Source organism: Myodes glareolus, chromosome 9, assembly GCF_982192425.1.
Source record: "Myodes glareolus chromosome 9, mMyoGla1.1, whole genome shotgun sequence".
In the NCBI taxonomy this organism is placed as follows: Eukaryota; Metazoa; Chordata; class Mammalia; order Rodentia; family Cricetidae; genus Myodes; species Myodes glareolus.
The window spans coordinates 94528668-94553425 of NC_142034.1; the positions used below are offsets into that span (position 1 = coordinate 94528668).

At 48.5% G+C, this 24758-nt stretch overlaps 2 protein-coding genes across 3 annotated transcripts in view; one reads left to right on the forward strand and one right to left on the reverse strand.

Moving 5' to 3' along the window:
* The window catches only part of Ift140 (intraflagellar transport 140), an 87234-nt gene that overhangs the window by 15913 nt on the left and 46563 nt on the right, over positions 1-24758 (reverse strand). The gene's annotated exons all lie outside the window — the stretch shown is intronic.
* Tmem204 (transmembrane protein 204) lies at positions 957-24594 on the forward strand. The gene is made up of 3 exons (XM_048436175.3): positions 957-1911; positions 12620-12775; positions 23816-24594. The coding sequence occupies exons 1-3, from the start codon at positions 1632-1634 to the stop codon at positions 24058-24060; spliced, it is 681 nt and encodes a 226-aa protein (XP_048292132.1). The 5' UTR covers positions 957-1631; the 3' UTR covers positions 24061-24594.

Sequence of the window (24758 nt, forward strand, 5' to 3'; positions counted from 1 at the left end):
AGAACTCTACCTCTTGTTACCACCACAACACAGCCAAAGGCTCCTCAAGCAGGGCCCCTCCCCATCAGGTCTGAACACGCTCACTCCTGTGAGGTGTATGGGTCTCTGCTAGCAGATGATGGTCTGTCTCAAGTGCATTATCACCCTGCTCTGCCATCTCAGAACCCGATCCCCATCCAAAAGGTACAGCCCCAACTGGGCAGTGGTGGCACACACCTTTAATCTCAGCACTCAGGAGGCAGAGGTAGGTGAACCTCTGTGAGTTTGAGGCCAGCCTGGTCTACAGAGTGAGTTCCAGGACAGTCAAGGCTGCACAGAGGAAGCCTGTCTTGAAAAACAAAAAACAAACAAACAAACAAAAAAAGTAGAACCCCTGTAGAGAGGGAAGGCTGTAGAGCAGTGTTCTCAACCTTCCTAATGCTATGACCCTTTAATACAGTTCCTCATGGTATGCTGACCCCAACCATAAAATTATTTTGTTGCTACTTCATAACTGTAACTTTGCTATTGTGAGGAATTGTAATGTAAGTATCTGTGTTTTCCAATGGTCTTAGGTGACCCCTGTAAAAGGGTCATTAGACCTCCTCAAAGGGGTTGTGACCCATGGTTGAGAACCATGCCGTAGACACTAGGGACTCAGCATGGACCATGCAGGGGGCAATGGATGGATGGACAGTTGGACACCCAGTCCTTGGGATTCTGCCTGCCTGTGATGTCCCTAGCATCAGCTGATCCTGGACCTAGCACAGCTGCCTAGGTTTGATGGCAGCAGGTAAGAGTATCCTGACTGGCATCCCTGACTATTCCTATGGGACAGGAAGGTGGGAGGGGCAGCCAGGGGGTGGGCTGGAGCAGGCCGTTCCCATCAGGAAGCACATCCTGTTAGTGTCTGGCTCTGTGGCAGAGCTGCTATTTGTTGCAGTTGGCTACGCCCTCCTGCTCACCAAAAACAGCCTCAAAAACAACCATTTCCTCTCTGCTGAGAGACAGGGAAACGGGAGCTCGCACACAGGCGCATGCACACACTTCCTTGCAGCAGGCATTCTGCTTTCCAGGAGCTGCCACTCGTGGCAGAGGTACCACAACGGGCTAGGCAGCAGAGAGGCCAAACCCACGCTGCTTCCACAGCCCTGCTCCTCTCGTCGGACTGGCTCCTGCAGGCTATTCTAAGGAGTGTGACCCAGCTGATTCCCGCACTGTGCCTGCATCCTGAGTTACTTTGTTTTCCGTTGCTGTAGGCAAGAGGCACTGTGAACACAGCCTCCCTGGCCTCTGTTCCAGAGAAGACGGCCCACTTACAACTCTGGATTCTCGCTGGTGTGGCCGGGGCCCCAGATTTCTCCCTGGAATGGGTCTTGGGGAAGCCAGCTTCAGCACAGGCTCGTCCCTGCTCCAGGTTCAAGAGGGAGGATAAGGCAGGGCTGTGAGCAGCTCACTTGGACCTGTCCCATGGGCTTCTCCCCATACTGTCTACATCCTTATGTGCCTGGCTGGAGCTGCTGCATAGCGTCCCAAGGATGAGTGGTGATGTTCTCTAGCTACCCCTAGCAGCATCTCGGCTTTCTCTGGATGCACAGCAGCTGACCGGGACTTGGGACTTTCTCCGAGACAGACAGTATTGGCAGTCAGATATGACTGTGCAGAAACTTGTGGCCACGGCCGTGCTGGTGGCCCTGGTCTCCCTCATCCTCAACAACGCAGCAGCCTTCACCCCCAACTGGGTGTACCAGACGCTGGAGGACGGACGCAAGCGAAGCGTGGGGCTGTGGAAGTCCTGCTGGCTGGTGGACAGGGGTAAGGGAGGCACCAGCCCTGGGGCCCGAACCGGACAGGTGGACACACATGACTGCGAGGAGCTGGGATGGGGCTCGGAGTCAGCAGGTTTCCAGGAGTCTCGAGGCACGGTCAAACGTAAGTCTCCTGATTTTTCTGTCCCCTTCAGGTAGGTGGGTGAGGGGAGGTTGTGCTTATGATAGCGGTGATGTCAAGGGCCCTGGGCCTCAGGCCACCCTGAGAGCAATGCTGCACGACTTCCCTGGTGGGCCTAGACTCGCCTCTGGCTTCTCTCACAGGGAATTCTCTGCCATTGTATGTGGCTGAAGAAGGAAAGGTAGGTATACTAAATCAAATCCAGATGCTGTCCCTTGGTTAAAAAGAAGTGTTACTAGGAGTAAATGAGGAGCGTAAGAACGTGTGGGTGAGTTCTGTCTTTACTCTTGAGGGATTCGGGGTCTTCAGGACAGTGAATTAGACTCCGGCTGGGATGTCTAAGAGGCCAGAGGAAGCACGTGGTAGCAGAGCAGAGTTACCTCCCCCACCCCAATGATGGCCTTCCCCTCTTCCAGCTCTCTTCTCCTACCCTGGGGCGAGGAGCTTCACTTAAAATAGCATTCAGGTATGAGAGCACAAGAAGAAAGGGTTGCATAAATATGAAGATACTACCTAAAGAAAGCATGTCTGTTTACACGCAAGTTCTCTCCAGATGACAACCCCCTAAGGTGGCAAGGGGTCTGGCTTACAAGTGCCCGGTCTCTACGACAAACTGCTAGGGAGGCTGCAGGTCAGACAGCCCTGTCAGAAGCAACACTGACCTTGAGAAAGCATGAGATTTAGGTGTGCATCCCTCAATGTCGTCAGGGAACTTTCTGAAAATCCTGAGTGATACACTCAGGGCGGTCACCTCATGCCTGTTCCAAAAACGGGTTCATAGGCCAGACTGGGAACAGCATCCCCATCTTAGAGACAGAGGTACCTAGGCTGACAATGGGGGTAGGTCAGCCTCTTCCTTGGGGTCTTGACAGGCAGGCACTCTTTTACTGAGAAAAAGATTAAAACATATGAACACACTCTCAGAATCTAGGTGTCTCATGGGAGGCCAAACAGTCCAACTCGGGTCTCTGCGTGATGTGTCAGTCGAGAGCTCTCCCTCTATGGCCATTCTGGCTAGGCAGGAAAGCTAGTTACCTTGAAGGCTCCACCGAGCTTCTAATATGGGCGTGGCTTTGTCCATGTCTTCTGGGGTGGGGCCAGGTATAGGCTAAGGGCTTCCGCCTTATATTTCTCACTAGGCTCTGAGAATAGTCAGTTCCACTCTGAACCATAAAGACTCTGAACCGTCCAGCTGTCCTTACGATACATGCACAGTACTGCTTCCCTTTCCTGCCTTGTGTACTCCAGCAGGTGCATCTCAGGAGCATCTTGTGCAGACGCCCTGTTCTTTCCACTCTCCTCCTTCTGAGGTCTGTCAGGGCCTCTACGACATCCTCCCTGCCCATGCCTGTCTATATGATGGCACAGCAGTCACAGCTGCTCCTGCCCTGAGAACCTGTGTCTTCCTAAGGTCCCCGCCTATGTGAGCCTGATGCTCACCTATGTGAGTCTCTCGCCTACCTGATGAGCTTCCTAGACAATTTAAAAACACTTTCCTAAGCTGGGCTGGTGGTGGATGACTGTATCCTAACACTCAGGCACTGAGCCAGGCTAGCCTGGGCTATATAGTGAGACCCTGTCTCAAAAAGAGAAAAACAAACATCTTTTGCAATTAATACAGCATTTGCAAGTACTTGATCCTCAATGAATCTGAGCAGCAACTATTGTTCAAACAAAAGAAAGACATTTAGGAGCTTCTTGATATTAAGTAACAGGATGAAAATTTTGGAAAACAGGCTAACTGTATAATTCTGGTTGCTAACACAGTTGAACACACATTGAGACTGAAAGGCAATAGGAACAAAGCAGCCATCAGTCAGCATTTCCTGAGCGGAAGCTGGTCCCTAACCCCCTGGTTGGGGACAGGGCTGTTTGGCTTTGTGCCCAGGGGCTCGGAGGTAGAGATGATGATGTTGGTCTCTTCCCTTTCATCTTCTCTCCATGAACTTTGCTCCCCACTTGTGCCAACCATTCTAAGTGAGCTCATATACTGTTCTTCATGGACAGAGACAACAGGAATCACATAGCCAGTGATCTGTATCACCAGCCTGCAAGATGACCTGCTACCATCTAAAATCAGATCTGTGACCACCCGTGAGACTCTCATGCAAAACCCCACTATGTGACCCAGGCAATTCTAGAAATCAACTCTCTGGGGAGGGGCAGCTGCTCTAATTCTACCATCTAACATCCTTCGTGCCTGAGCAATGAACTGTATAAACCTCCAATGCACTATGGGCATATCAGTTGTTGTCACAAGGCTGACTAGGTGGCTTGCTCACAATTTCATTATGAGAAGCAGCCTAGGGCACTGGGGCAAAAGTACAGGCCAGGCCACTCTTAGAATTTTTACCATCACTCGTGGGGCCATCTGGCAGGGCTACCTCCTGCTAGCTCTGTGCCATGAGTTCTTGCTTGTAGAACACATGGAGTTGGGATCACTCAGTGGTTTTTGACTGCAGACAACTAAGGGACCACATGGGCCATCCCAAGACATTCTCAACTCTGGTCTAAGGGCTCTGTGCTTCCAGAAGGCGTGAGAGCACTGGAAGGAAACAAGGTTCATCCAGGTCAGGCCCAGGCCACCACGCCTTTCCCATGTCACACTAGGCCCTCTCCAAGAGGGTCATGAGGATTTTTTTTGCCAGTTGGCCATTCTGTTATGTGGTACTTAGGGTCTTATTGCTGCCTGGGGACTCTCTTCCCTCGGAGAAGCTGAGAGCCACAGGCCAGGGGTCTACTTGACTAGAGGAGTCCAGATTTAGCTTCACTCTTAGGTGCTCACTTTCTCTGGCTCACTTTTCATAGCTTGAGTTCTTGGTCAGGGATCCTTAGTCCTTCTTCTGGGCTTAGGCTGCACATGAATAATGAACACAAGGTTGAACCCTAGAACAGATCAGCTGGACCTCCATGCTACCCAAGGGAGAGCCCTCAGCTCCTGCTCCTAGGCAGTCCCTGAACAGGGCCACACCCCCTTGTGCCATGGTGGACATCAAATATTGCTGCCTAGACAGGCTGGCTAGCTGGACACTTGGCCTGACAGACTGTTTGGTTAGGCATATTTATGCCATGTTCTCACTGAGGCATCTTGAGCTGTGCAAACAGGCAGTGCAGCAGACGGTGGGCCTTCTGGGTGGGAGCTTCTTCGCAGAGTGGGGCTCTGCAGCACTCTCTGTGATTCATGGAATCTCAGGCAGGCAGGGAGTGAATGACTCTGCGAGTCTGTCGTGGAATATGGTGGAACTCAAGCTTCCAGGAAGGCAGGGCAAGGAAGACAACAGAAGGGGGAGCAGAGGGTAGGACACACTGCACTCTCTTCCTGGCCCCATGAGTCACTGCACGGGTCACCATCCCCTCCCTGCACGGGTCACCATCCCTTTACAGCATGGGTCACCATCCCTTAACTGCACAGATCACCATCCCCTCCCTGAACTGGTCACTATCCCCTCACTGCACGGGTCACCATCCCCTCACTGCACGGGTCACCATCCCTTCACTGCACGGGTTACGCATCCTCTCATTGCACGGGTCACCATCCCCTCACTGCATGGGTTATGCATTCCCTCACTGCACGGGTCACCATCCCTTCACTGCACGGGTTACGCATCCTCTCATTGCACGGGTCACCATCCCCTCACTGCACAGGTTATGCATTCCCTCACTGCACGGGTCACCATCCCCTCACTGCACGGGTTATGCATTCCCTCACTGCACGGGTCACCATCCCCTCACTGCACGGGTCACCATCCCCTCACTGCACGGGTCACCATCCCCTCACTGCACGGGTCACCATCCCTTCACTGCACGGGTCACCATCCCCTCACTGCACCGGTTACCATCCCCTCACTGTACCAATTATGCCTACCCCTTAGCAAGCCACTTGGGTCATTCTCTTTCCAATCTGCCTTGTCATCTATTCAGCTGCTTTCCTGGCCTTCAGGATGAAGCTTGGGAGGCCTGTTATGCTCTTTCTGTACTGTTAACATGACATTTCCACACCTTCCAGTTCTACAACGCTTTAGTAGCAGATACTCTGGGTGGTTATATTAAGTCACAGCTCCTGAATGGCTGGTAATGTTCCTATATGGAGTTGCATAACTAAATGTGGGGAGAGTCACAAAAATCGGGCAATAGTAAAAGTTTCTGAATGTCCAACAACCCAAAGCTGATTCTGAATCAAACAGACAAGGAATCTGAGGCATTCTGGGAAGGGCTAACCTGCGGTTCTGGGTACTTCCCTAGAGCCCTGGCCCTGAATATACAGTGTGTGCACTTGGCACTTCCGTGTGCTTTGTGTTCTCACGCCATGCAGTGCCAACAGTTGGCTGCCTGAAACACCTCAGTTCGATCTATGTTATGAATGGCAGTGCTTTCACCACTAAGTTTCTTGCTCTTTCAGAAACACAATTGTTTCATAATGAGTAGCAAAGATTTTAGATATTTTTCCTAGCATCAATTCTCAGCATGTATTTATCAAATTGGTATATCTTTGGATTGAATTATAGTAACTGATTTTTTTTTCTTTCTTGTTTTTGAGACAAGCTTTTACTATATGGCCCTGGCTGGTCTGGAGTTTGCTAAGTAGACCAAGCAAGTCTCAAACTCAGAAAGATCCTCCTGTTTCTGTCCCGGGTGCTGGTATTAAAGATGTGAGAGCCACCGTTTATTGCCTATTTTTCCTCATTTATAATATTTGATTTGCTGACTTGAGTATTGTTTTAAAAAATCATTAAATTTTTTATTTCAGATTTAGACAGAATTTTAACAATTTCTGAAACCCTTTTAACAATAATTCTTCTATCTTGTGCTATATATTCATGTGAAGCACCCACATGGCAGCTCACAGTTCTATGTAAGTAACTCCAGTTCCAGGAGATCTGACACCCTCACACATGCAGGCAAAACACCAATACACACAACATAAAAGTAAGTAAATAATTAAAAAGAAAGCCTAAATAGCCACACCTTTAATTCCAGCACTTGGGAGACAGAGGCAGGCGGATCTCTGTGAGTTCGAGGCCAGCCTGGTCTATAAGAGCTAGCTCCGGGAAAGCCAGAGCTATAAAGAAAAACCCTGTCTTGAAATAACTAAAACTAAACTAAACTAAAAATATGGGGTTGTCAATATGGCTAGGCAGGTAAAACATTTAGAGTTTGATCCCTGGACCCCCATAAGGTGGAAGGAGAGAACCAATTCCTGAATGTTGTCCTCTGATCTCTACACACCCTTTATGAAATGCACATTTTTATACCCCTAATACATAAGATAATGTAAATAAAGTTTATAAAATCAAAATTTGTATCAACTCTGAGAAGTGAAGATGCTACAGTACTAAATATTCAACCAAATTTAATTCTTTGATTATGTTTTGAGACAGGGTTTTTTCTCTGTGTGGCCCTGGCTGTCCTGGAACTCTTCTTTGTAGACCGGGCCGGCCTGAATTCAGAGATCCGTCTGCCTCTGTCTCCCAAGTGCAGAGATTAAAGGCATTTGTTACCATGCCAGGCAAGATTTAATTGTTTATCAATCACATTCATCTCACTAGTATACAAATTTTCTTTTGTCTTTAATAAGTGGTGAAATTTTATTTATACCAAAGCATTATTTTAAAATGTCTTTATGACTTATTATCAGTAAAAGTTTGGTTTATATTCCTACTTTACCTACCTATATATCTGAGATATGTAAACAAAAAGGGTCTGTGAGTTCAGGCAGTGGTGGTACACACCCGTAATTCCAGCACTAGGGAGGCAGAGGCAGGCGGATCTCTGTGAGCTGGAGGTTAGCCTGGTCTACAGAGCAAGTTCCAGGACAGCCAGAGATACACAGAGAAACCCTGTCTCAAAAAACAAAACAAAACAAAATAAAGTTATGGCAGGGGTTGTGAGTGGAAGAAGTTTAAGAAGTCCTGTTTGGGATGGAGAGGTGCTCAGTGGGTAAGAGCACATGCTCCCCCAGAAGACCTGGAATTCATTCCCAGACCATGTGACTCACACCACCTGTGACTCCACACCCTCTCTGACCTCTGTAGGTACCGTATACACACACAGTGCACAGATTACGCACGCAGGCTGACACACATATATAAAACAATAAATTTAAAAAAGAAGCCCTGATGTACAGGGTAAAAACTACACAATAGCTAGGGAGCTGGCTCAGAGGGCAAAGTGCTTACTGTGAAAGCATGAAACCCAGAGTTCAGAGTCCCAGGACCCAAATAAAAAACCAGGCGGGCATGGTGACCCACCTGCAATTCGAATCTTTGGGGGCAGAGCCAGAGGAGTAAGCTGGAGAGCTACATGAGCTAGATCAAGTGAAGAGACCTCAGCATATAAACTGGAAAGTGATCAAGGAAGATACTCCATGTCAACTCTCCACATGCATGTGCATACAAATATAATTGCAACCATACCCACAAACTCCAATACATGTGTGACCATGCACATACCCCATATGTGCATGTATGCACACACACACACATGCATGCATGCACATGCAAAATAAATCAACACCACACCAAGAAGCCCAGTGTACAGACGGCTGAGTATTATTAAGAAAGGAGGTTGGTAAAGGTAGTCAGGAATGCTTTTCCAGGTCACAGAGGGGGCTTTCTGGAGTGTGCAGCCTGCTAAATGGACAGGGCACCCTGCAGGAGCACCCAGAATTGGGCTGAGCCCCCTGTAGTGTGTGGTTATTATCAGGCTAGCTTTAAAGGAGGGAAGTGCAGCCAGCAGCAAATCAAAAGAGGGGGCCACTAGTCTGAACCCCAACCACTACCTGCTCTGTTACAGGCCTTCATCTGCTGCAGGAGGCGAGAGCCATCAGGCCCTGAAACTACACTCCCTGGGCCTCAGAAAGTCATACCATTCTGCACAAGGAACATTTTCTCCCTCTACATCTTTCTAGAGTCCAAGATCACACTCACCTAATTTAAGCTGTGCATATACCTTAAGGGATATGCCCGTTTGACTGCCTCCTACCAGGAGTCTTAAAACTGCCAGACCCTAGTTCATCTCTTGTCCTTTTATTACATTTTTTAGGTTTATTTTTATTAGCATGTACACACATGCATGTATGCAGATACATGCATGCTATGGTGCATGTCTGAAGAACAGAGGCCAACTATTTCTCTTCTACCTGGTTCTCTTCCATCTCTGTGTGAGTTCTGGGAATCAAATTCGGGTCGTCAGGCATGCATGGCAAGTGCTTTCACCTCCTGGTCAATCTCATCAGGCCCTACCTCATGCCCCTCTGAAGCATCACCCAGCTGCACTAGGGTCTTTAGTGATCCGGCTTCTGGTTGATGGTTCCTCTAAGACTGAAGAACATAGATTCCCTGTCACCAGGAGCAGGGCCCACTGGAGGCTGCCTGCTCTGCTGCGAGGAAAGCTGGGGAGAAGCCGCTGCTAAGGTGTCCAGCATGGAAAGAAGGGTCCGGTCAGTGTCAACCGCTGTTGCTCTGGTGGCATCCTGTGCTGGTGGCCCACCAGATGCATGGACTGTTTGGATTGTCCAGTAAGCCTAAGGACTTGTACGTCCACAGAACTCTTCATAGAAGCAGCCAGTACACAAGGCTCATTGGGTTCACATCCGAGTGTGCTGCCCCCACATCAGAGGTGGCAAGTTGGAAGCCTGAGATCTAAAAGGGGCCCCTGAGTTCCAAATGACAGGAGAGTTCTCCGCACAGGAAGTAGCTTAAAACACAATGGGCAGGACAGACTGACCCTTGGTCGCAGGAAGTGGCACAAAACCCCTGGATGACGCCGCGTAACTCCACAGCCTAAATATAAACATGGCCCTGAAAGAAGCAGGAGTCAGACACCATCCAGCATGAAGATGGGGTGTGGCACACGGGGCCTGGGCAGAATGGCAGTCACATGTCACAGCACCCCAAGAATAAGGTGACTTCTCTCAAACTGCCATAATGGTCTGTGAAAATACTGAAAGCAAAGGGACCGCATTTCATAGATGCCATACGGGGTTGTAGGTTCTTCACACGCTTACTGGCCCAGCATGGAGATAATTTCTCATCCCGGGTTGCCCTTCATTTGTATGGAGGCTGACTGACTGCTGGACAAAGTCAGCTTCCAAGAACAGAAAAGTGCACAGAGGTCTCCGGCTATTTGGATGAGACTTCTGAGGTCTAGGAATTCTAACTTCCAGGCCTGTGTTATCATAGGCTCTACCCTACTCTACATAGTCACCTACTAGATTGGGTCATTAGAGGCAAGGAAGCAGGAGACTTGAGAATCTGCCTTCGCTGTGTAGTGAGGGGAATCTGGGAGGGAGGGTGGGGCTTTGGGAATGTGTGGGAAAGCAGAGCGACAGCAAGGTGCCCATAGGTCTGGAAAAAGAGCTCACTATCTGCCCAGATACAGAACCCACATAAGATGGGAGGATAGGCAGACACTGAGCCTGAGAGCTTTCAGCTATTTGGTAAATCTATATTGCATATCAATACACATTTAGGTCAAACCAAATAGAATTGCCAATACTGGCGGTAATGGTTCAAAGTTACCTTCTGGCCATTTAAAAGCCCACAGAGGTGAAGCAGACTGCCCCTCCCTTGGGTTGCCTCTCGGTGCTCTGTGAGAAGCAGGGCAGGGGATCTCCAGGTCTCTAGAAGTAGGGCCTTACTTGGTGGGTCACACAAAAGAGGCCACCCATCTTATGCGTGAGATGGCCAGCTTCCATGCCCTCCATGCCCAGGAGGAAGACAATCAACAAGAACCCTGGAGGACAGGTTCTTCCGGGATCTCGGAAGGTTACGATCTCTTTCATGTTCAGTTCTTGTGTTTCTGATGATAACATTTGTGGCAACCTAATTCTGAAAATTGGTCTTTCAAGTTTGGGGAGAATAGCACCTCCAGCCTTCGAGGCCTGCTTTGAGCTGAGCACTGACTTCTCTGCAGCAAGTCTGTGAGTCAGAACTCCCTAACCACTGCCAGACCACAGGACAAGGGGGCACGAGGCTGCACTGGCATGCTCCTCCTGGGTCCACCTCCTGCTTCCTAGCAGTCTACACTGATACATTTGTTGTTGCTCGGGGGCAACCTGGGCCTATAAATGTCAGTGTGCTGTGCCAGCATGCCCATCTCACAGTATGGGCTTTGGTGTGACATTTAATACGGGGGCTAGGGGGCGTACAGGCCAAATTCTGGACCAACCACCTCTCCTGCTACAGCTCACCTGCTACACTCTGCTGTGCTCATCTCCTCAGACCAGGGTGTGGGGCAGGGAGCAAAAGAAGGGGAGGCAGGACAAGCATGGTGGCGCACACCTTTAATCCCAGGACTCAGGAGGAGGAGGTAGGCAGCTCTTTGAGTTCGGTGCTAGTCTGAACTACAGAACAAGTTCCTGGACAGTCAGGGCTACACAGAGAAACAATGTCTTGAAACGACACCCCCCCCCAACAAAACAAACAAAATAAAGAAAGGTGGTGGGGGAAGGCAGGCACAAGGGCTGAAGCAGCACTCTGGCTGCTGGTAGAGGAAGGACATGGGGCCTTAGAGACAAATGGGGTGGGAGCCTGGGTTCAGCAGACCCAGGTCTGGCTCCTGCTCCTTCCCTTGCTAGCAGAGAGGCCCAGTAAGGCCACTTAATGCTATAGGCTCAAGTCTTTTGCCTATAGGAGGGAGAGGTAACAATGCTGAGTTTTAAGCTGGGTGTTGTGGTGCATGCCTTTAATCCCAGCACTGGGAAGGCAGAGGTGGGGAATCTGTGAGTTAGAGGCCAGCCTGGTCTACAGAGTGAGTTCCCAGGACAGTTAGGGCTGTGTAGAGAGGAGAGAACAAAACAAAACAAAACAAAACAAACAAAACCCAAAAACCAAACCAAAACCAATGTTGAGTTCTTTTATGTCTGGACAGCTAATCGGGGACAGCAGCTGAGGACCCAGGAGGGTCCATTCCTAAGAAAGGAACCCTTCGCTGTTGACTGGACTTCCCTTCCCTTCTAGTTTCCATGATAACACATGTGAAAAAGGAACAGTTGTCTTTTCAAGACGCAAGCCAGGGGATGGGAGGATGGCTCAGTAAGTAAGCTGTTGGCTGGGCGAGATCAGAATTTGGATCTTCGGCACTTACAACGAATCTGTGTGTAGTGGAGTATGCCTGTAACCCCAGAACTGGGAGGGCAGGGACAAGAGGATCCAGGAGCTCAGCAGCCAGCCAGTCTAGCCAAAATGATGAGATATTGAAATAGCGAGACCCTATTTCTTTTTCTTTCTTCTTCCTTTTTTTTTTTTTTTTTTTTTTTTTTTTTTTTTTTAGTTTTTTGAGACAGGGTTTCTCTGTAACTTTGGAGCGTATCCTGGAACTAGCTCTTATAGCCCAGGCTGGCCCTGAACTCACAGAGATCTGCCTGCCTCTGCCTCTCAAGTACTGGGATTAAAGGCATGCGCTACCACCGCCCGGCCGAGATAAGCTAGAGAGCAGTAGGAAAGACACCTGAAGTTGATCTCTGGCCTCCATGTGCACACGGATATGACCATTGCAGCCAAACTAACGGGTCCTTAAATGGTTGGGAAAAGGACAAGATGGCATGAAGACTCCAGAGTAGGTGAGGTGCTTCCAGAAAGTTCTGTTCAGAGAAGATACTCACTGTTTGCATTGCTTTTCCACCTGACTTGGCTCTTCCCTAAGTGGCTCACCATACTGACCACCTGTCTTCCCTCCTTTTGGCCCACAGTACAGTTTGACATGATGCGTGCTTGCAACCTGGTGGCCACAGCCGCACTTGCCGTGGGTCAGCTTACCTTCGTCCTTGGGCTGACAGGCCTGCCCCTGATGTCACCAGAATCCCAGTGCTGGGAAGAGGCAATGGCTGCTGCATTCCAGCTGGCAAGTAAGTACCCTGGGCGGGCAGATTAGTTACAGTGTGGCCCCCACAAGGCTGGTGGAACTGCTGGGCCTTTTTGATATCATGGAAGAGTACCCCAGGGACTGGGTGGCTTGAGGTATGGCTGCAGGAAGGTGCTCTGCTTTTTTCCCCAAGTCTACAGAATCTGTTCCACATTGTCTTTCTGTATGCCAGTGTGCTCCTGATGCCTATTTGAAGCAGCTGGGGAAGAGCTGGCAGAGGTGAGAGACAGACCCAGCCTGGTCCTAGCCAGCCCAGCTGAAGGCAGGGCTTTGTTGGAAATGAGGCTTCCTGGGGCCTGATCTGGGCTCGGGGCACACGCTTGCTCATGACCAGTGAGAAGTTCATGTAACATGTTATACACAGTCTGAGTGGACAACAGATGTCAACCTATGCATGCATGCACGCTCCCATCCTACTGTAAGACAGATGCAGACCGTAACCTGGCCTTGTATGACACTGGGTCCTCAGAGAGCTGAGCTGTCTTCAGTACAGCCTTGAGGTATGGCTGCAGCAAGGTGCCACTTGCCTAGCGACCTGAGGGTACTGTGTGCAAGACTGACAACGTAGGAGCAGATTTGCTGTCATTTATTTGTCTGTTTGTTTGTTTGCTTTGAGACAAGATCTCACTATACAGCCCTGGCTGGCCTGGAACTCATTATGTTAAGTGAGGCTGGCCTCGAACTCACAGAGATCTGCCTGCCTCTGCCTCCTGAGTGCTGGGATTAAAGGCTTGCACCACCGCATCTAGCTGAAAATTTGTGGTTTTTAAAGGCTAAGAGTGGTGATCTGCAGAACTGTGGAAGGCTTAGACTTGTGGTAGGAGTCGTGGTGGCTGTCCCATTGCTCCCTCCTGTGGGCTCAGCGCTGCTCAATTCGTGAACTAGGTGAAGTTCAACCGTCTTGCAGCTCTCTGAGGATGTCAGCTATGCCATCTACAGACAGACGAGGGCCCACAGGTGCACAGGAGCGGGGTGTGGACACTCTAAATCGACCTTTCCTTTTTGGCCTAGAATGCCAGCCATTCCTGTGTCCAGTGTACACTCCTAACAGGGGAAATGGCAGGAAGTCTGAAGTGAATCATTCTAGGAATAATGGATCCTGGGCCTTTATCTTTCTTGAGAAACAGTTTCCAGAACGAGGTTGACCGGTATTTATGTGCTGGAGAATGCCTGGTGGGAGTCAGGAAACCTGCTACCCTGAATGCTAAGAATAGTGTGGCGGAATGGTCCTGGGAAAGTCACTTCCCTGTGGCCAGTCAGAGGCAGGAAGGGATGGGGGCAGGGGCTTGGGAGGATTGGAGAAACTCTGGAAGAACCCAGGGCTCAGTGGCAGGGCAGCTGGATTAGTGTCCTGTTTCTTCCCATGCGAATGTGAGCCAATGACGGAGCCAGCTGCAGTTCACCCAGCTGCAATACAAGGTCATTTCTGCGGCTCCCACTGGCAAAGAGGAACACTGAGATGAGACGTGTAGATGTGACTGAAGGTCAATCCTGCCCTCTTCCCAACTTTACCACTGAATGTACAACATGGGACATGCTCAGAGGTTTCTTACTTCGCCCTCTACTGACCAGACACACACAACAAATGGCTTCTTCCCACTGAAGCGACAGCCCCCACCACCTGAATCTGTCCTCTCAAGAAGGAAATGGAAGATTTTGAAAACATCACAGTAGAAGCTGAGTTTTAAAAAGATATCTTGCTAGGAATGCATGTATTTAATCCCAGCATTCTAGAAGCAGAAGTAAACAGATGCCTGTGAGTGCAAGGCCAGCCTGGGCTAGGCAGCAAGTTCCAGGCCAGCCAGAGTTACATGATGAGACCCTGTCTAAACCACCTCCTCCCAAAAAATAACAAATAAAAAAAACTAAAAGACATCTTAGTGCCAAAAAAGAAAAAGAACAATAGTTCTTTCACTGTTGTTTAATTCTGCACTAGCTCTTGACTGCGGAACTACTCCCAGAGTGATAATGAGCCCAGTGGCTGCCTATCTTCCTTAACCATCCTACAGACTCTCACTTGGAGCCATCGGAACTTGGGTCTGGTGGCAGGACTGACAACAGCCTCCTGCAAGCATCTGTTTCATGAGAAAATAGTGTTGCTCCCAAATATTCATTGAAGAAAAATCAAAGTGAGGAAAACTTCCATTAACTGAAATTAAATTATCTTTGGCAGTTTTGGAGGGGATGTATCAGGGCCTCCAGAAGGGTACACCCCTACTTTGAGTATTTCGAGGCCAGCATGACCTCTGGAGAGGTTAGATCATCTCAGTCCAAAAACCCCCCAACAGCTGGAGCCCAACAGAAAACACAGAGCCTGAGGGCGGTGGTCCCCAGGGGCAGCTTGGGAAGCTCCTTGTGCCTCCCAGGCTGCCCCGTCCCTCTGCATCTGACTATACCCCTGACAGGTCTGTTTTGCCCAAAAAGGAAATGCATTTGGCCTGTTTAGACTCGTTTCATTGACAAACAGTGCAGAGAGCCGCTATGTGCCTTTCTTCTATCACACTGCTAATTTTAGAGCCGGGTTTTTTCCTGTGCTTGGGTCTGTTTTAAAGCCAGGGAGAGACTGTGGGGCGCCAGGATGTCCTGTCACAGGACGAGGAAACGCCTGCTATTACCTGTTGTCAAGCGGACCAGTGCTGGGGCGAGGTGGGTGGGCAGGGGGAAGAAGATGCTAATGAAAGAGCAAAGTATGTGGACTGACTGAAGAGACTGAGAAACCTTGGCAACCAGCAGGAGCAGCAAACTCAAGGGAGGACTCCCTGTCTGCCTGTGGTCTTCATCTCTGGGCACCAGGACCATAGTCAGCAGAACCCTGGGCTAGTAAAAGGCCCATTCCTCCCGCTGTGAGAACCGCAGTTCTGAGGACCCTTTCCCAGCAATGTCAGGGGCAGCCGTGCTAATCTACTATTTTCGTGGACTATCAGCAGGCTCATCTGGTGTTACCCTTTTATATCCACCCCGTATGTGCAATGGCATCCCGCTAAGGGCTTTCCAAGCCTGATTTTGCTTTACCTGAAATCTGGAAAAATTCCTTCATGACTCTTATTCCACACCCTCAACACTGCTCCCCGAAACGCCAGACTTTCCCCTGTGAGAGCAGCATGCTGTGTCTGTCATGGAGGCAGGTTCTCTAACACAGTTAGAGAAGTGTCCACGCAAGATGTAGGGACACAAGGAGGGGAGGTGACTCTGACAGTTTTCCGCCACCATGAGGCAGCGCCACAAGGTCTGTCTTGTTCTTTCTACTTTCTTTTTCTCTCATTCTCCCTCCTTTTTGCCTTTCTGTGGTAACTAGCAGAGCATAGGTTTAAAAAATGCCAGGGTTTCCCATTGTCTCCCACCCAAGGCCCGTTTAGTGTGCTGATCAGTTGACTGTCAGCTCAGGAAGATACAGCATACAGAACCCTCTCAGCAGTGCCTGGAGCAACAGCGCCCTCACGATCCCAGCAGGAGGGTCTGTAATGAGAAGCTGGACCTGCCAGGGTCCTGAGCATTTGGCTCCTAACGTTGGGGCTGAGTGCTGTTGCTTTGGCCTCTCCAAGAGGTTCATGCATATGGAGGCTCTTAAGCCCACGTTCCCACTTCGTGTGCCTGTTTCTGTTTCCTCTGCTCTACACTGGGGTGGCTTCACAGCTCTGCTTAGGAGACACCTCAGCACTACATGCCTTTTGAGGACTCCTGAATTCTTCAGGTACCCCCAGCTAGAGTGCTGGATCTAGCACAGGTCAAGGGTCCCATACCTGGTTCTGCCTACCACCAAGTCCTTGTTGACTCCCTTCATCCTCTGTCACCCGAATATGAGGTGGAGCGCATGACCTTCTTTTCTGATCACAGGTATACTGTCTTCAGATGTCACAAGTGCTGTTATCCTTCCCTAAAACTCTGTGACGACACGCACCCACACTGAGGAGACACCACCCCCAGTGTATGTTCTCTGTGTTCTTTACTGCAGAATCTGGGCTCTCCTGCCATGCACGGGGTGGGTAAACTATCCTTCCCTCTAGAGTTGGTTAATTCTGCATGTCTTAGGGGCCAATGATTTACTAGGATAAAGTTGCACATCCAAAGTGCAATTCCTCTGCCACCATTAGAGCCTTGCTACCTTATGAGTCCACCGTGAGGGTACAACAAACAGGGTCAAGCTGGTGAGGTCATCACTACCCCCGCAGTCATGCTAATGTGGCCCTACTGATACATGCAAGGGCATATGGCATCCTCCCTATGGAATGCCAGGCTTAGAAAGTTCTACAGTTTGTTTCGAGAGCCAGAGAGATGGGAGTTGAAGGTCTCAGGAAGTGGCAGTGAATGTGTAATCCTGAAGGCCATGCTTTGCACTTGAATTCTTCAAAAGCTCCTCTTCCATACCCATTACCATTATAGTCTATATAACCCATTTCCAAATCTCTTTGGACAATGGCAGTATATAGCAAAAACAAAACAAAACAAAACAACAACAAAGGCCTAAGCATGGCATATAGTATCAATTTCTCTTCCTGATGCCCGGGGCATCCAGGGAGAATGTGGGTTGTGCAAGTTATCTCATAATTAATTATTCAGAACTGCCTTGATGGTGGAAGGAAGCTAAGCCTTTCTCTTTTCCAACACGTATGCATGCATGTATGTATTGTATATATGTGTATTATATTCTGGTAATTGAGCCTAGGACTTTGTGCATGTAAGACAAGCACTTTACCACTGACTTACAACCTCAACTATTAAAAAAGTAAAATATTTTTTTTTCGATTTATGTGTTTTGAGATGGAGTCATGTTAGGGGGCCCAGGCTAGCCCAGAGCTCTCCATGTAGTTCATGATGGCCTGAAACTCACTATATAGTCCAGGCTGTCCTATCTTCTAAGTGGTTCCTACAAGCATGCATCACCATACCCAACTTTAGTCTTTGGCTTTTTGAGACAGTCTCTTGTCATGAAGTTCAGGTAGGTTTTCAATTTGGTATCAAGCTTGGGTTGGCTTCAAACTCACAATATTCAGGTGTTCCTTCATGAGTGCTATATTACCTGCATGCTCCATCAAACTTGGTGATGAAATCTCCTTTTATTTCCATAATCCAAGTTGATAAACTTGGGCTTATCAACAAGCCCAAGTCTTTCGTGACACAGTTTTGGTTCTCTGAAATTGGTGGGCGTGTACTTGCCCATTTCTGACTCCTTGCACTTTGACTTCTGCAGTTCAACCTTTGCAAAGCCCATTTACAAAGCGTGTTTTACTTCACACACTTATTAGTCAACGGATGTTAGCAGCCACCAAGACCACTGTCAACACTGGGCTCTGGGTTGTTCTTTATCTCTTGGCTCAGCCGGTTTTGTATCTGGTCAAAACTGCCAAAGGTCAGGCATGGTGGGTGGTGCACACCTTTAATCCTAGCATTTGGGAGGCAGAGGCAGGCGGATCTGTGAGTTAGAGGCCAGCCTGGTCTACACAAGTTCAGGGCCAGCTAGGGCTACACAGTAAGACTCTGTCTCAAAACAACAAATGAACAAACAACCTCTCCTAACAACAACAAACCAAAAGCTCCCCACAACTGACTACCAGAGCCTCTCCCATGTCTCACGTGCTGGTTTCCTTTATCCTGTCCTGGTAACTGTAAGATTTCTTTTAATGGCAATGCTTAAGCACACACTCGGCTGTGTATCGTTCTCGAGGAGACTGATGCCGCTAGTCTTTACAGAGTTAGTAAACGCGAACTGAAATGGCGTCTTAGGAGCTGGTGGGAGAGCTGATGTTTTCTTAGACTTGCTGATTTGTCGTGGCAAAGTATCCTTTGGCTTGAACTTTGCTTGGTCAGGATAATTTCCCTTTCTGTGCTCTTTATCTGGTCTCAAGCACTACTCTGCATCCTAGCTATGCTTCATCTCTCCTCCCTGCCTTCCTTCCCCAGCTGAGTCATTTGGGAGCTTGAGAAGAACATGATCCCTTATTCCTCAATGCCTCAGATCCTTCAACCAGAAAGAACCATTTGGATCAAAAACTCAGCTTTATGTCACGTAGTGCTGGGTCTTTTAACACAGGGATTCAAGACTAGTGATGAGAGAGACAGAGGCCTGGCTTCTTCCTTTTCCCTCGTTGCAGACACATGCTGGACACGCCGATCCTAGCGGTGTCTGCGACTGCCCCTTTGTCCGTGTGCTTGTTAGAATCCAGTCATGTTCCCGCTAAGGCACAGGCACTTGGCTTACTCAGTTGCGGAGGAGCACCAGAGGTCAGCCCCAGTGTCTTTCCTCTGATGCCACCTGTGTGTATGTTTGACAGTCATTCCAAAAGGAAGACCTTGTGACAGAAGCTTAGGCCCCAGGAAGAAGGCAGGAAGGAAGAAAGAGAGGAAAGGGCCGCTCTCCACTGTGCTGGAATTCACACCGCCCTCCGCTGGCCATCGCACAGGAAGAGGCTGTTTGCTTTGGCAACGCGACTTCATAGAGATGGAACCCATCCCGTGTGCAGAACACAGCACTCGCAGAAGCACTTCCCTTTGGGAGGTTTCTGGACAGGCTGATTACATCACTGAGAATCTGGGGGAGAGAAGTCTTCAGGGGAAAGGACACTGAGGAGAAAGGGAGCCTTCTTTAGCCTAAATTTAGTTTAGGGATAATGAAAATAGAACTCCAAGTGAAAGCCAACCTTAGCTTACTGGTCCATCTTCTTCCATCTAGGCCTATGTCTCTCAAGCATAGGAGGTCCACAAGAAGAAGCTGGCCTTATTTCAGAATAATGTCTGTATTGCAATATGCTGAGGCAGCCGACTTCAGGCACCTTCTCACACAGGACAGGAGCTCATGTAGCCATGCATGAATTCACGGAGCGACACACCTCTGCTTTCCATGCTTTCATTTGGTTTTTAGTGATGACACATGGAAGGGGTGATTTCTTCCTATCACCCACCTTAGTCCACAGTGTCTAATCTGTTGGCTCAGGGCAGGACTTGGACTGCAGGTGACTGCAGGAGCAGCAGGAAGCTAATAGCTATGCCCGTTACAGTGTATCAGGTCCCCTTTTGCAGGACACATGGGCCAGTCTTGATACACCTAGCTCCCTGTGCTGAGATTCCCTACAGGGCTCCCTCGTGTTGGGAATGAACAGACTGTTCTACTTCCCCTTTATCTATATGTGTTCTAATGTAGTCAGAGTTGATCTATGACAGAACTGAAGCTCATGCTGATCTTTATACAGAACGAGCCACGTACAAAACATTTGCTCTCTCTCTATAGCCCAGGCTGGCCTGGAACTCAAGGTCCTCCTGTCCCTGTCTTTCTAGTGCTGGGAGTGCTGTCCCCATCACATCAGCATCCAGTGCGAGACTTTACTAAAGAGTTATGCTTTTCCACAGGGACAACCTAGAATTTCTACTTTTTTTTTTTTAATATGAAAGAGCAAATTGCACTCCACTGAGACAGGTGAGATACCTGGAACTGGAACTCATTCAGTCCAGCCCCAGACTACAGAGTGCTGTTTTTTTGTTTTGTTTTGTTTTGTTTTTTTGTTCTTTTCAGACAGGCAGGGTTTCTCTGTGTAGCCCTGGCTGTCCTGTAACTCACTCTGTAGATCAGGCTGGCCTCGATCTCAGAGATCCGCCTGCCTCTGCCTCCTGAGTGCTGAGATTAAAGGGGTGTGCCTTCACTGCCTGGTTGTTTTTGGGGGGCAGAGTCTGAACTAGATCCTCACACTTGTATTGCAGATATTTTGCCATCTGAGCCATCTATCCAACCCAAATTTACAGTATTTATCTTCCAGCTTATATTTTCAGGACACAGAGGGCTATACCAGGTCTTTTATGCACATGCAAATTTACATTTCTTTAATTATTTATCAACACAATAAATGTTCTTCCATTTTACATGGTGTTCCTGGAAGCAGATCCATTCTCTGAAACTTTAGTTTGTAGCTAGTCATGGAAACAATGTATTATTAAGCTTACACACATACTACGCTGGGGCGAAGGAAAGAAAGGAAGGGCTGCAGATTGTGCTTAGTGGTAGGGCACTTGCTTAGCATACACACCCCACCCCACCCCAAAAAAGGAAAGAAGAGGAAGGAAGTGGTGGGGGGGGAGGAGAGAGCTCAGTAAATTAACAGCTCAGTGTCAATGTGTCTGATGCTGGCAAATGTCAGGCAGGTAGAGGTGCTGCTCTCTATCCTGCATCTTATGCCTCCCTGAGGGGGAAGGACACTGGCCTGTCACAGTTAGTATATGCTTAGCTCTTCTGATGTTAGGGAAGAGTAGCCCAGCAGAGAACTGGCACGGGACCGGGAGGCTGGTCTGGTCTACTGCCTATACTGACTGTCAAAGTGTTCTTTCTTCTTTTTTTTTTTTTTTATTTTTTTAATCAGAGTTCAATGCTCACATCTTCTGGTATGGTAAGAAACAATCAAACACAATCTTTGGGAGGGTAAACCTAGTTCTTAGCTTCCTCGGATAAATACCCTTGGTAGAACTGTAGATTCATTTATCCTGTGAGCTCCAAGGCTAATGCCTAACACGTCCTTAGGAGACTCAGCAGGTGGTGGCTCTAGTTAAGGGAGACTAATTCTGATCATCCTTTAAGATCAAAGTGGCCAGGCGTTGGTGGTTTATGCCTTTAAGCCCAGCATTTGGGAAGCAAAGGCAGGCACATCTCTGTGAGTTCGAGGACAGCCTGGACTACAGAGCAAGTTCCAGGACAGCCAGGGCTACACAGAGAAACTCACAGAGATCCATCTACCAGACTCTGCCTCCTCAGTGCTGGGATTAAAGGAATGTGCAACCAACGCCTGGCAAGAAATTTTCTTGTAAGGGGTTACCTTCAGATTCTTTCTGTTTACACAGCAGTGATGCAAACCAACTCCAAGACACACAAGGGGGTTGTGTGGTATCTGACCCTGTATGGTAGCTCACCCTGAGGCTGTGGGAGCCAATTAGGTCATCTGTTGCATTTTGATGTTGGATATTATACATGTAAAGTTGGGGCCACTCAGCAAAAACGTAAAATCTTGTACCTATGTGTAGTGAACACGTGTGCAGGTGCACTTGCCTGTATGTGTGTAGACTAGAGGTTGACTTGGGGTATCTTCCTCTGCTGCTCTCTAGCCCTTTTTAAAAATACCATCTTGTGTGTGTACAATGTGTGTGTAGGAGTCTGCATATCACAGCACATGCATGGCATGCATGGAGGCCAGAGGACGATTTTTTTGGAATTGGTTCTCTCTTCCGGGGATTGAATTCCAGTGGTCAGGCTGTATCATTGGGCAGCAAGAGGCTTTACCCACTGAGTCACCTCACTGGCTCCTCCATCTTATTTCTGAGACAGGATCTGAAGCTGGGACACTGACACTCGATCTGGAGCTTGCCCTCTGGGTTAGGATGTTGGCTAGTGTGTGCTTTTCTCCTTCCCCAGGACCTGCTTGTCTCCATCCCTTACAGTTACAGGCTCACACTGTCATGTCTGGCTCTTATATGAGTTCTGAGAATCTGAATTAAGGTTCTCTACACGGCAAGCATTCCACCCACTGAGCCACCTCTCCAGCCCTATCAAGTTTTAAAAATGTTCCTTAACTTGCATAGACCAAAAGGGAAACTTGGTAAAAGGAGAGGTGCGTAGAGAGTAGGTAGCAACTGTCTGCTGATTAGCCATGGTTCCTCCTGTCCCCTAGAACTGCTTTGTAGACCAGGCTGGCCTTGAACTCAGAGATCCACTTGCCTTTACCTTTTGAGTGCTGGGATTAAAGATATAAGCTACCACACCCAGCTTAGAATGCAAATTTTAATAGCTTTTCATGTATGAAAAATTTCATAAATCAACATGGACATGAGGTTTTTTTTATTTGTTTGGCTTGGTTTGATTTTTTTAATATTTATTTATTATGTATACAATATTCTGTCTGTGTGTATGCCTACAGGCTAGAAGAGGGCACCAGACCTCATTACAGATGGTTGTGAGCCACCATGTGGTTGCTGGGAATTGAACTCAGGACTTTTGGAAGAATAGGCAGTGCTCTTAACCGCTGAGCCATCTCTCCAGCCCCCCCCCCTTTTTTTTTTGAGACAGGGTTTCTCTGTGTAACTTTTTTTTGGAGCCTATTCTAGAACTTGCTCTGTAGACCCGGCTGACCTTGAACTCACAGAGATCCGCCAGTCTCTACCTCCCAAGTGCTGGGATTAAAGGCATGCATCACTATTGCCCAGCTCATGGACTTGAGTTTTAATAATTTAGGACAAGATGGGGGAAAGAAAACTCTTTCAGCTCTTACTTCCTGGAAGGTGCAATGAGGCTAACAATGGCCATGTTTTAGAAAAGTCAAAGCCTTCCAGTCTGTCTCTCTGTCCCTGACTTGTCTGTCTCTCTTTGCTCTGGGACCACAAAGGGTATTTAAATTGCCCCCCAGAGAACAAACACGTGGTTTGCCGGTCTTCCTTCCCTGGCTCCTCTCTGGGGTGCTCGAAAGTCATCTGGGAGCATTGGTACCCATTAAATTTGGACTTTTTCTAATTAGGTTTGATTTGGTCTGATTCAGATTAGTGTGTCGGCAGAGAGGCTTATTGGGGTGCAGAAATTTTCATCAAGCCAGGCTCCAACCTGGCCGTGCTTGCCAGGTGTGGGCTCGAGGTCACTCTGATACCTCTCCCAGCAGAGTCATGGGTATGAAAACATTTAAACCAATAAATGCCAGTCTGTTTCCAGATAAAATTGAAGAACTGTTTTTGCTTCAAATGAATAAGCATTTATAAAAGTCAGAGGTAACTGAACTCAGTTTAACAAAATGATGGTTGGTTCTGTGTGGGGCTGGGAAGGCTGCCTGCTATGTGTGGGCACTGTAGAAGCCACACTGACCCTGAAGAGCACGCCTGATGCCCAGAGGCTGACGGGAGAGGACCCTCTATTGCCTCCTCCTGCCACCTCCCAGGTGCAAAGGGCAAGAGATAAGAAGGCTGACACAGGGAGCTCAGCCCCCATCCTAGGAGGTCAGCATTGAAGGACAGCTTGCTTCCTGGGGGCTCAGATGCAACCTACTGACCTATTTTCTCCTCCCCGTAGGTTTTGTGCTGGTCATCGGACTGGTGACCTTCTACAGAATTGGCCCTTACACCAACTTATCTTGGTCTTGCTACCTGAATATTGGTGCCTGCCTTCTGGCCACCCTGGCGGCTGCGATGCTCATCTGGAACATTCTTCACAGGAGGGAGGACTGCATGGCACCGCGGGTGATCGTCATCAGCCGATCTCTCACAGCACGGTTTCGCCGTGGCTTGGATAATGACTATGTAGAGTCTCCATGCTGAGAACACCTTATTGGGACTTTCTCTATGAATAACCAGTGTAACGTCATAGTCTAGAAACCAACAGCCTGATCCAGGCCCTGCTTGTGCAGAGGTGTGGGGCAAGTTTGGATTACCTATATATACATATGTATGATACTCATGTACATGTATTATGTTACATATGAATATATTATGTGTCTATATGTCATGTGTGCCACCCTATTCTGACACAATCTTCCTTGGCCAGCACAGCACGGTTTCGCATCATGCAGGGTTTAAAGGTGGAGACTGGAAGCTGAGGCAGGGAAGGAGGCAGTGTGGGCACCTTGCTCTCCACCTCCATTTGGGGTTAATTTATTCTGCATCTACTAAGATGGCATCCCTAGTTAATTTTATAAAGCAGAACATCCAGGAAGCTTTCCAGGAAGGTCTGATAATCCTTGAATGAAACAGAACTTATAACAGGTGGTAACGGTTTTACGCCAGAATCAGGTCAGCAGTGTATGTTTTACTCCTGATTATTTGTCTAAGTTAAAATAAACACAAGTCTCTGAACTGTGTCTACAACTTGTGTTTTATAAACTCCATCCACAGTTGTACATTTTTTTCTGAGACATTTGTGGGATGACCTAAAAAGGGCTGAGAAGACCTCACTAAGAATCCAGAGGAGGCACATACCCTAATTCATGGTTTGTGCAACCCAGAAGTCCACATCTGTG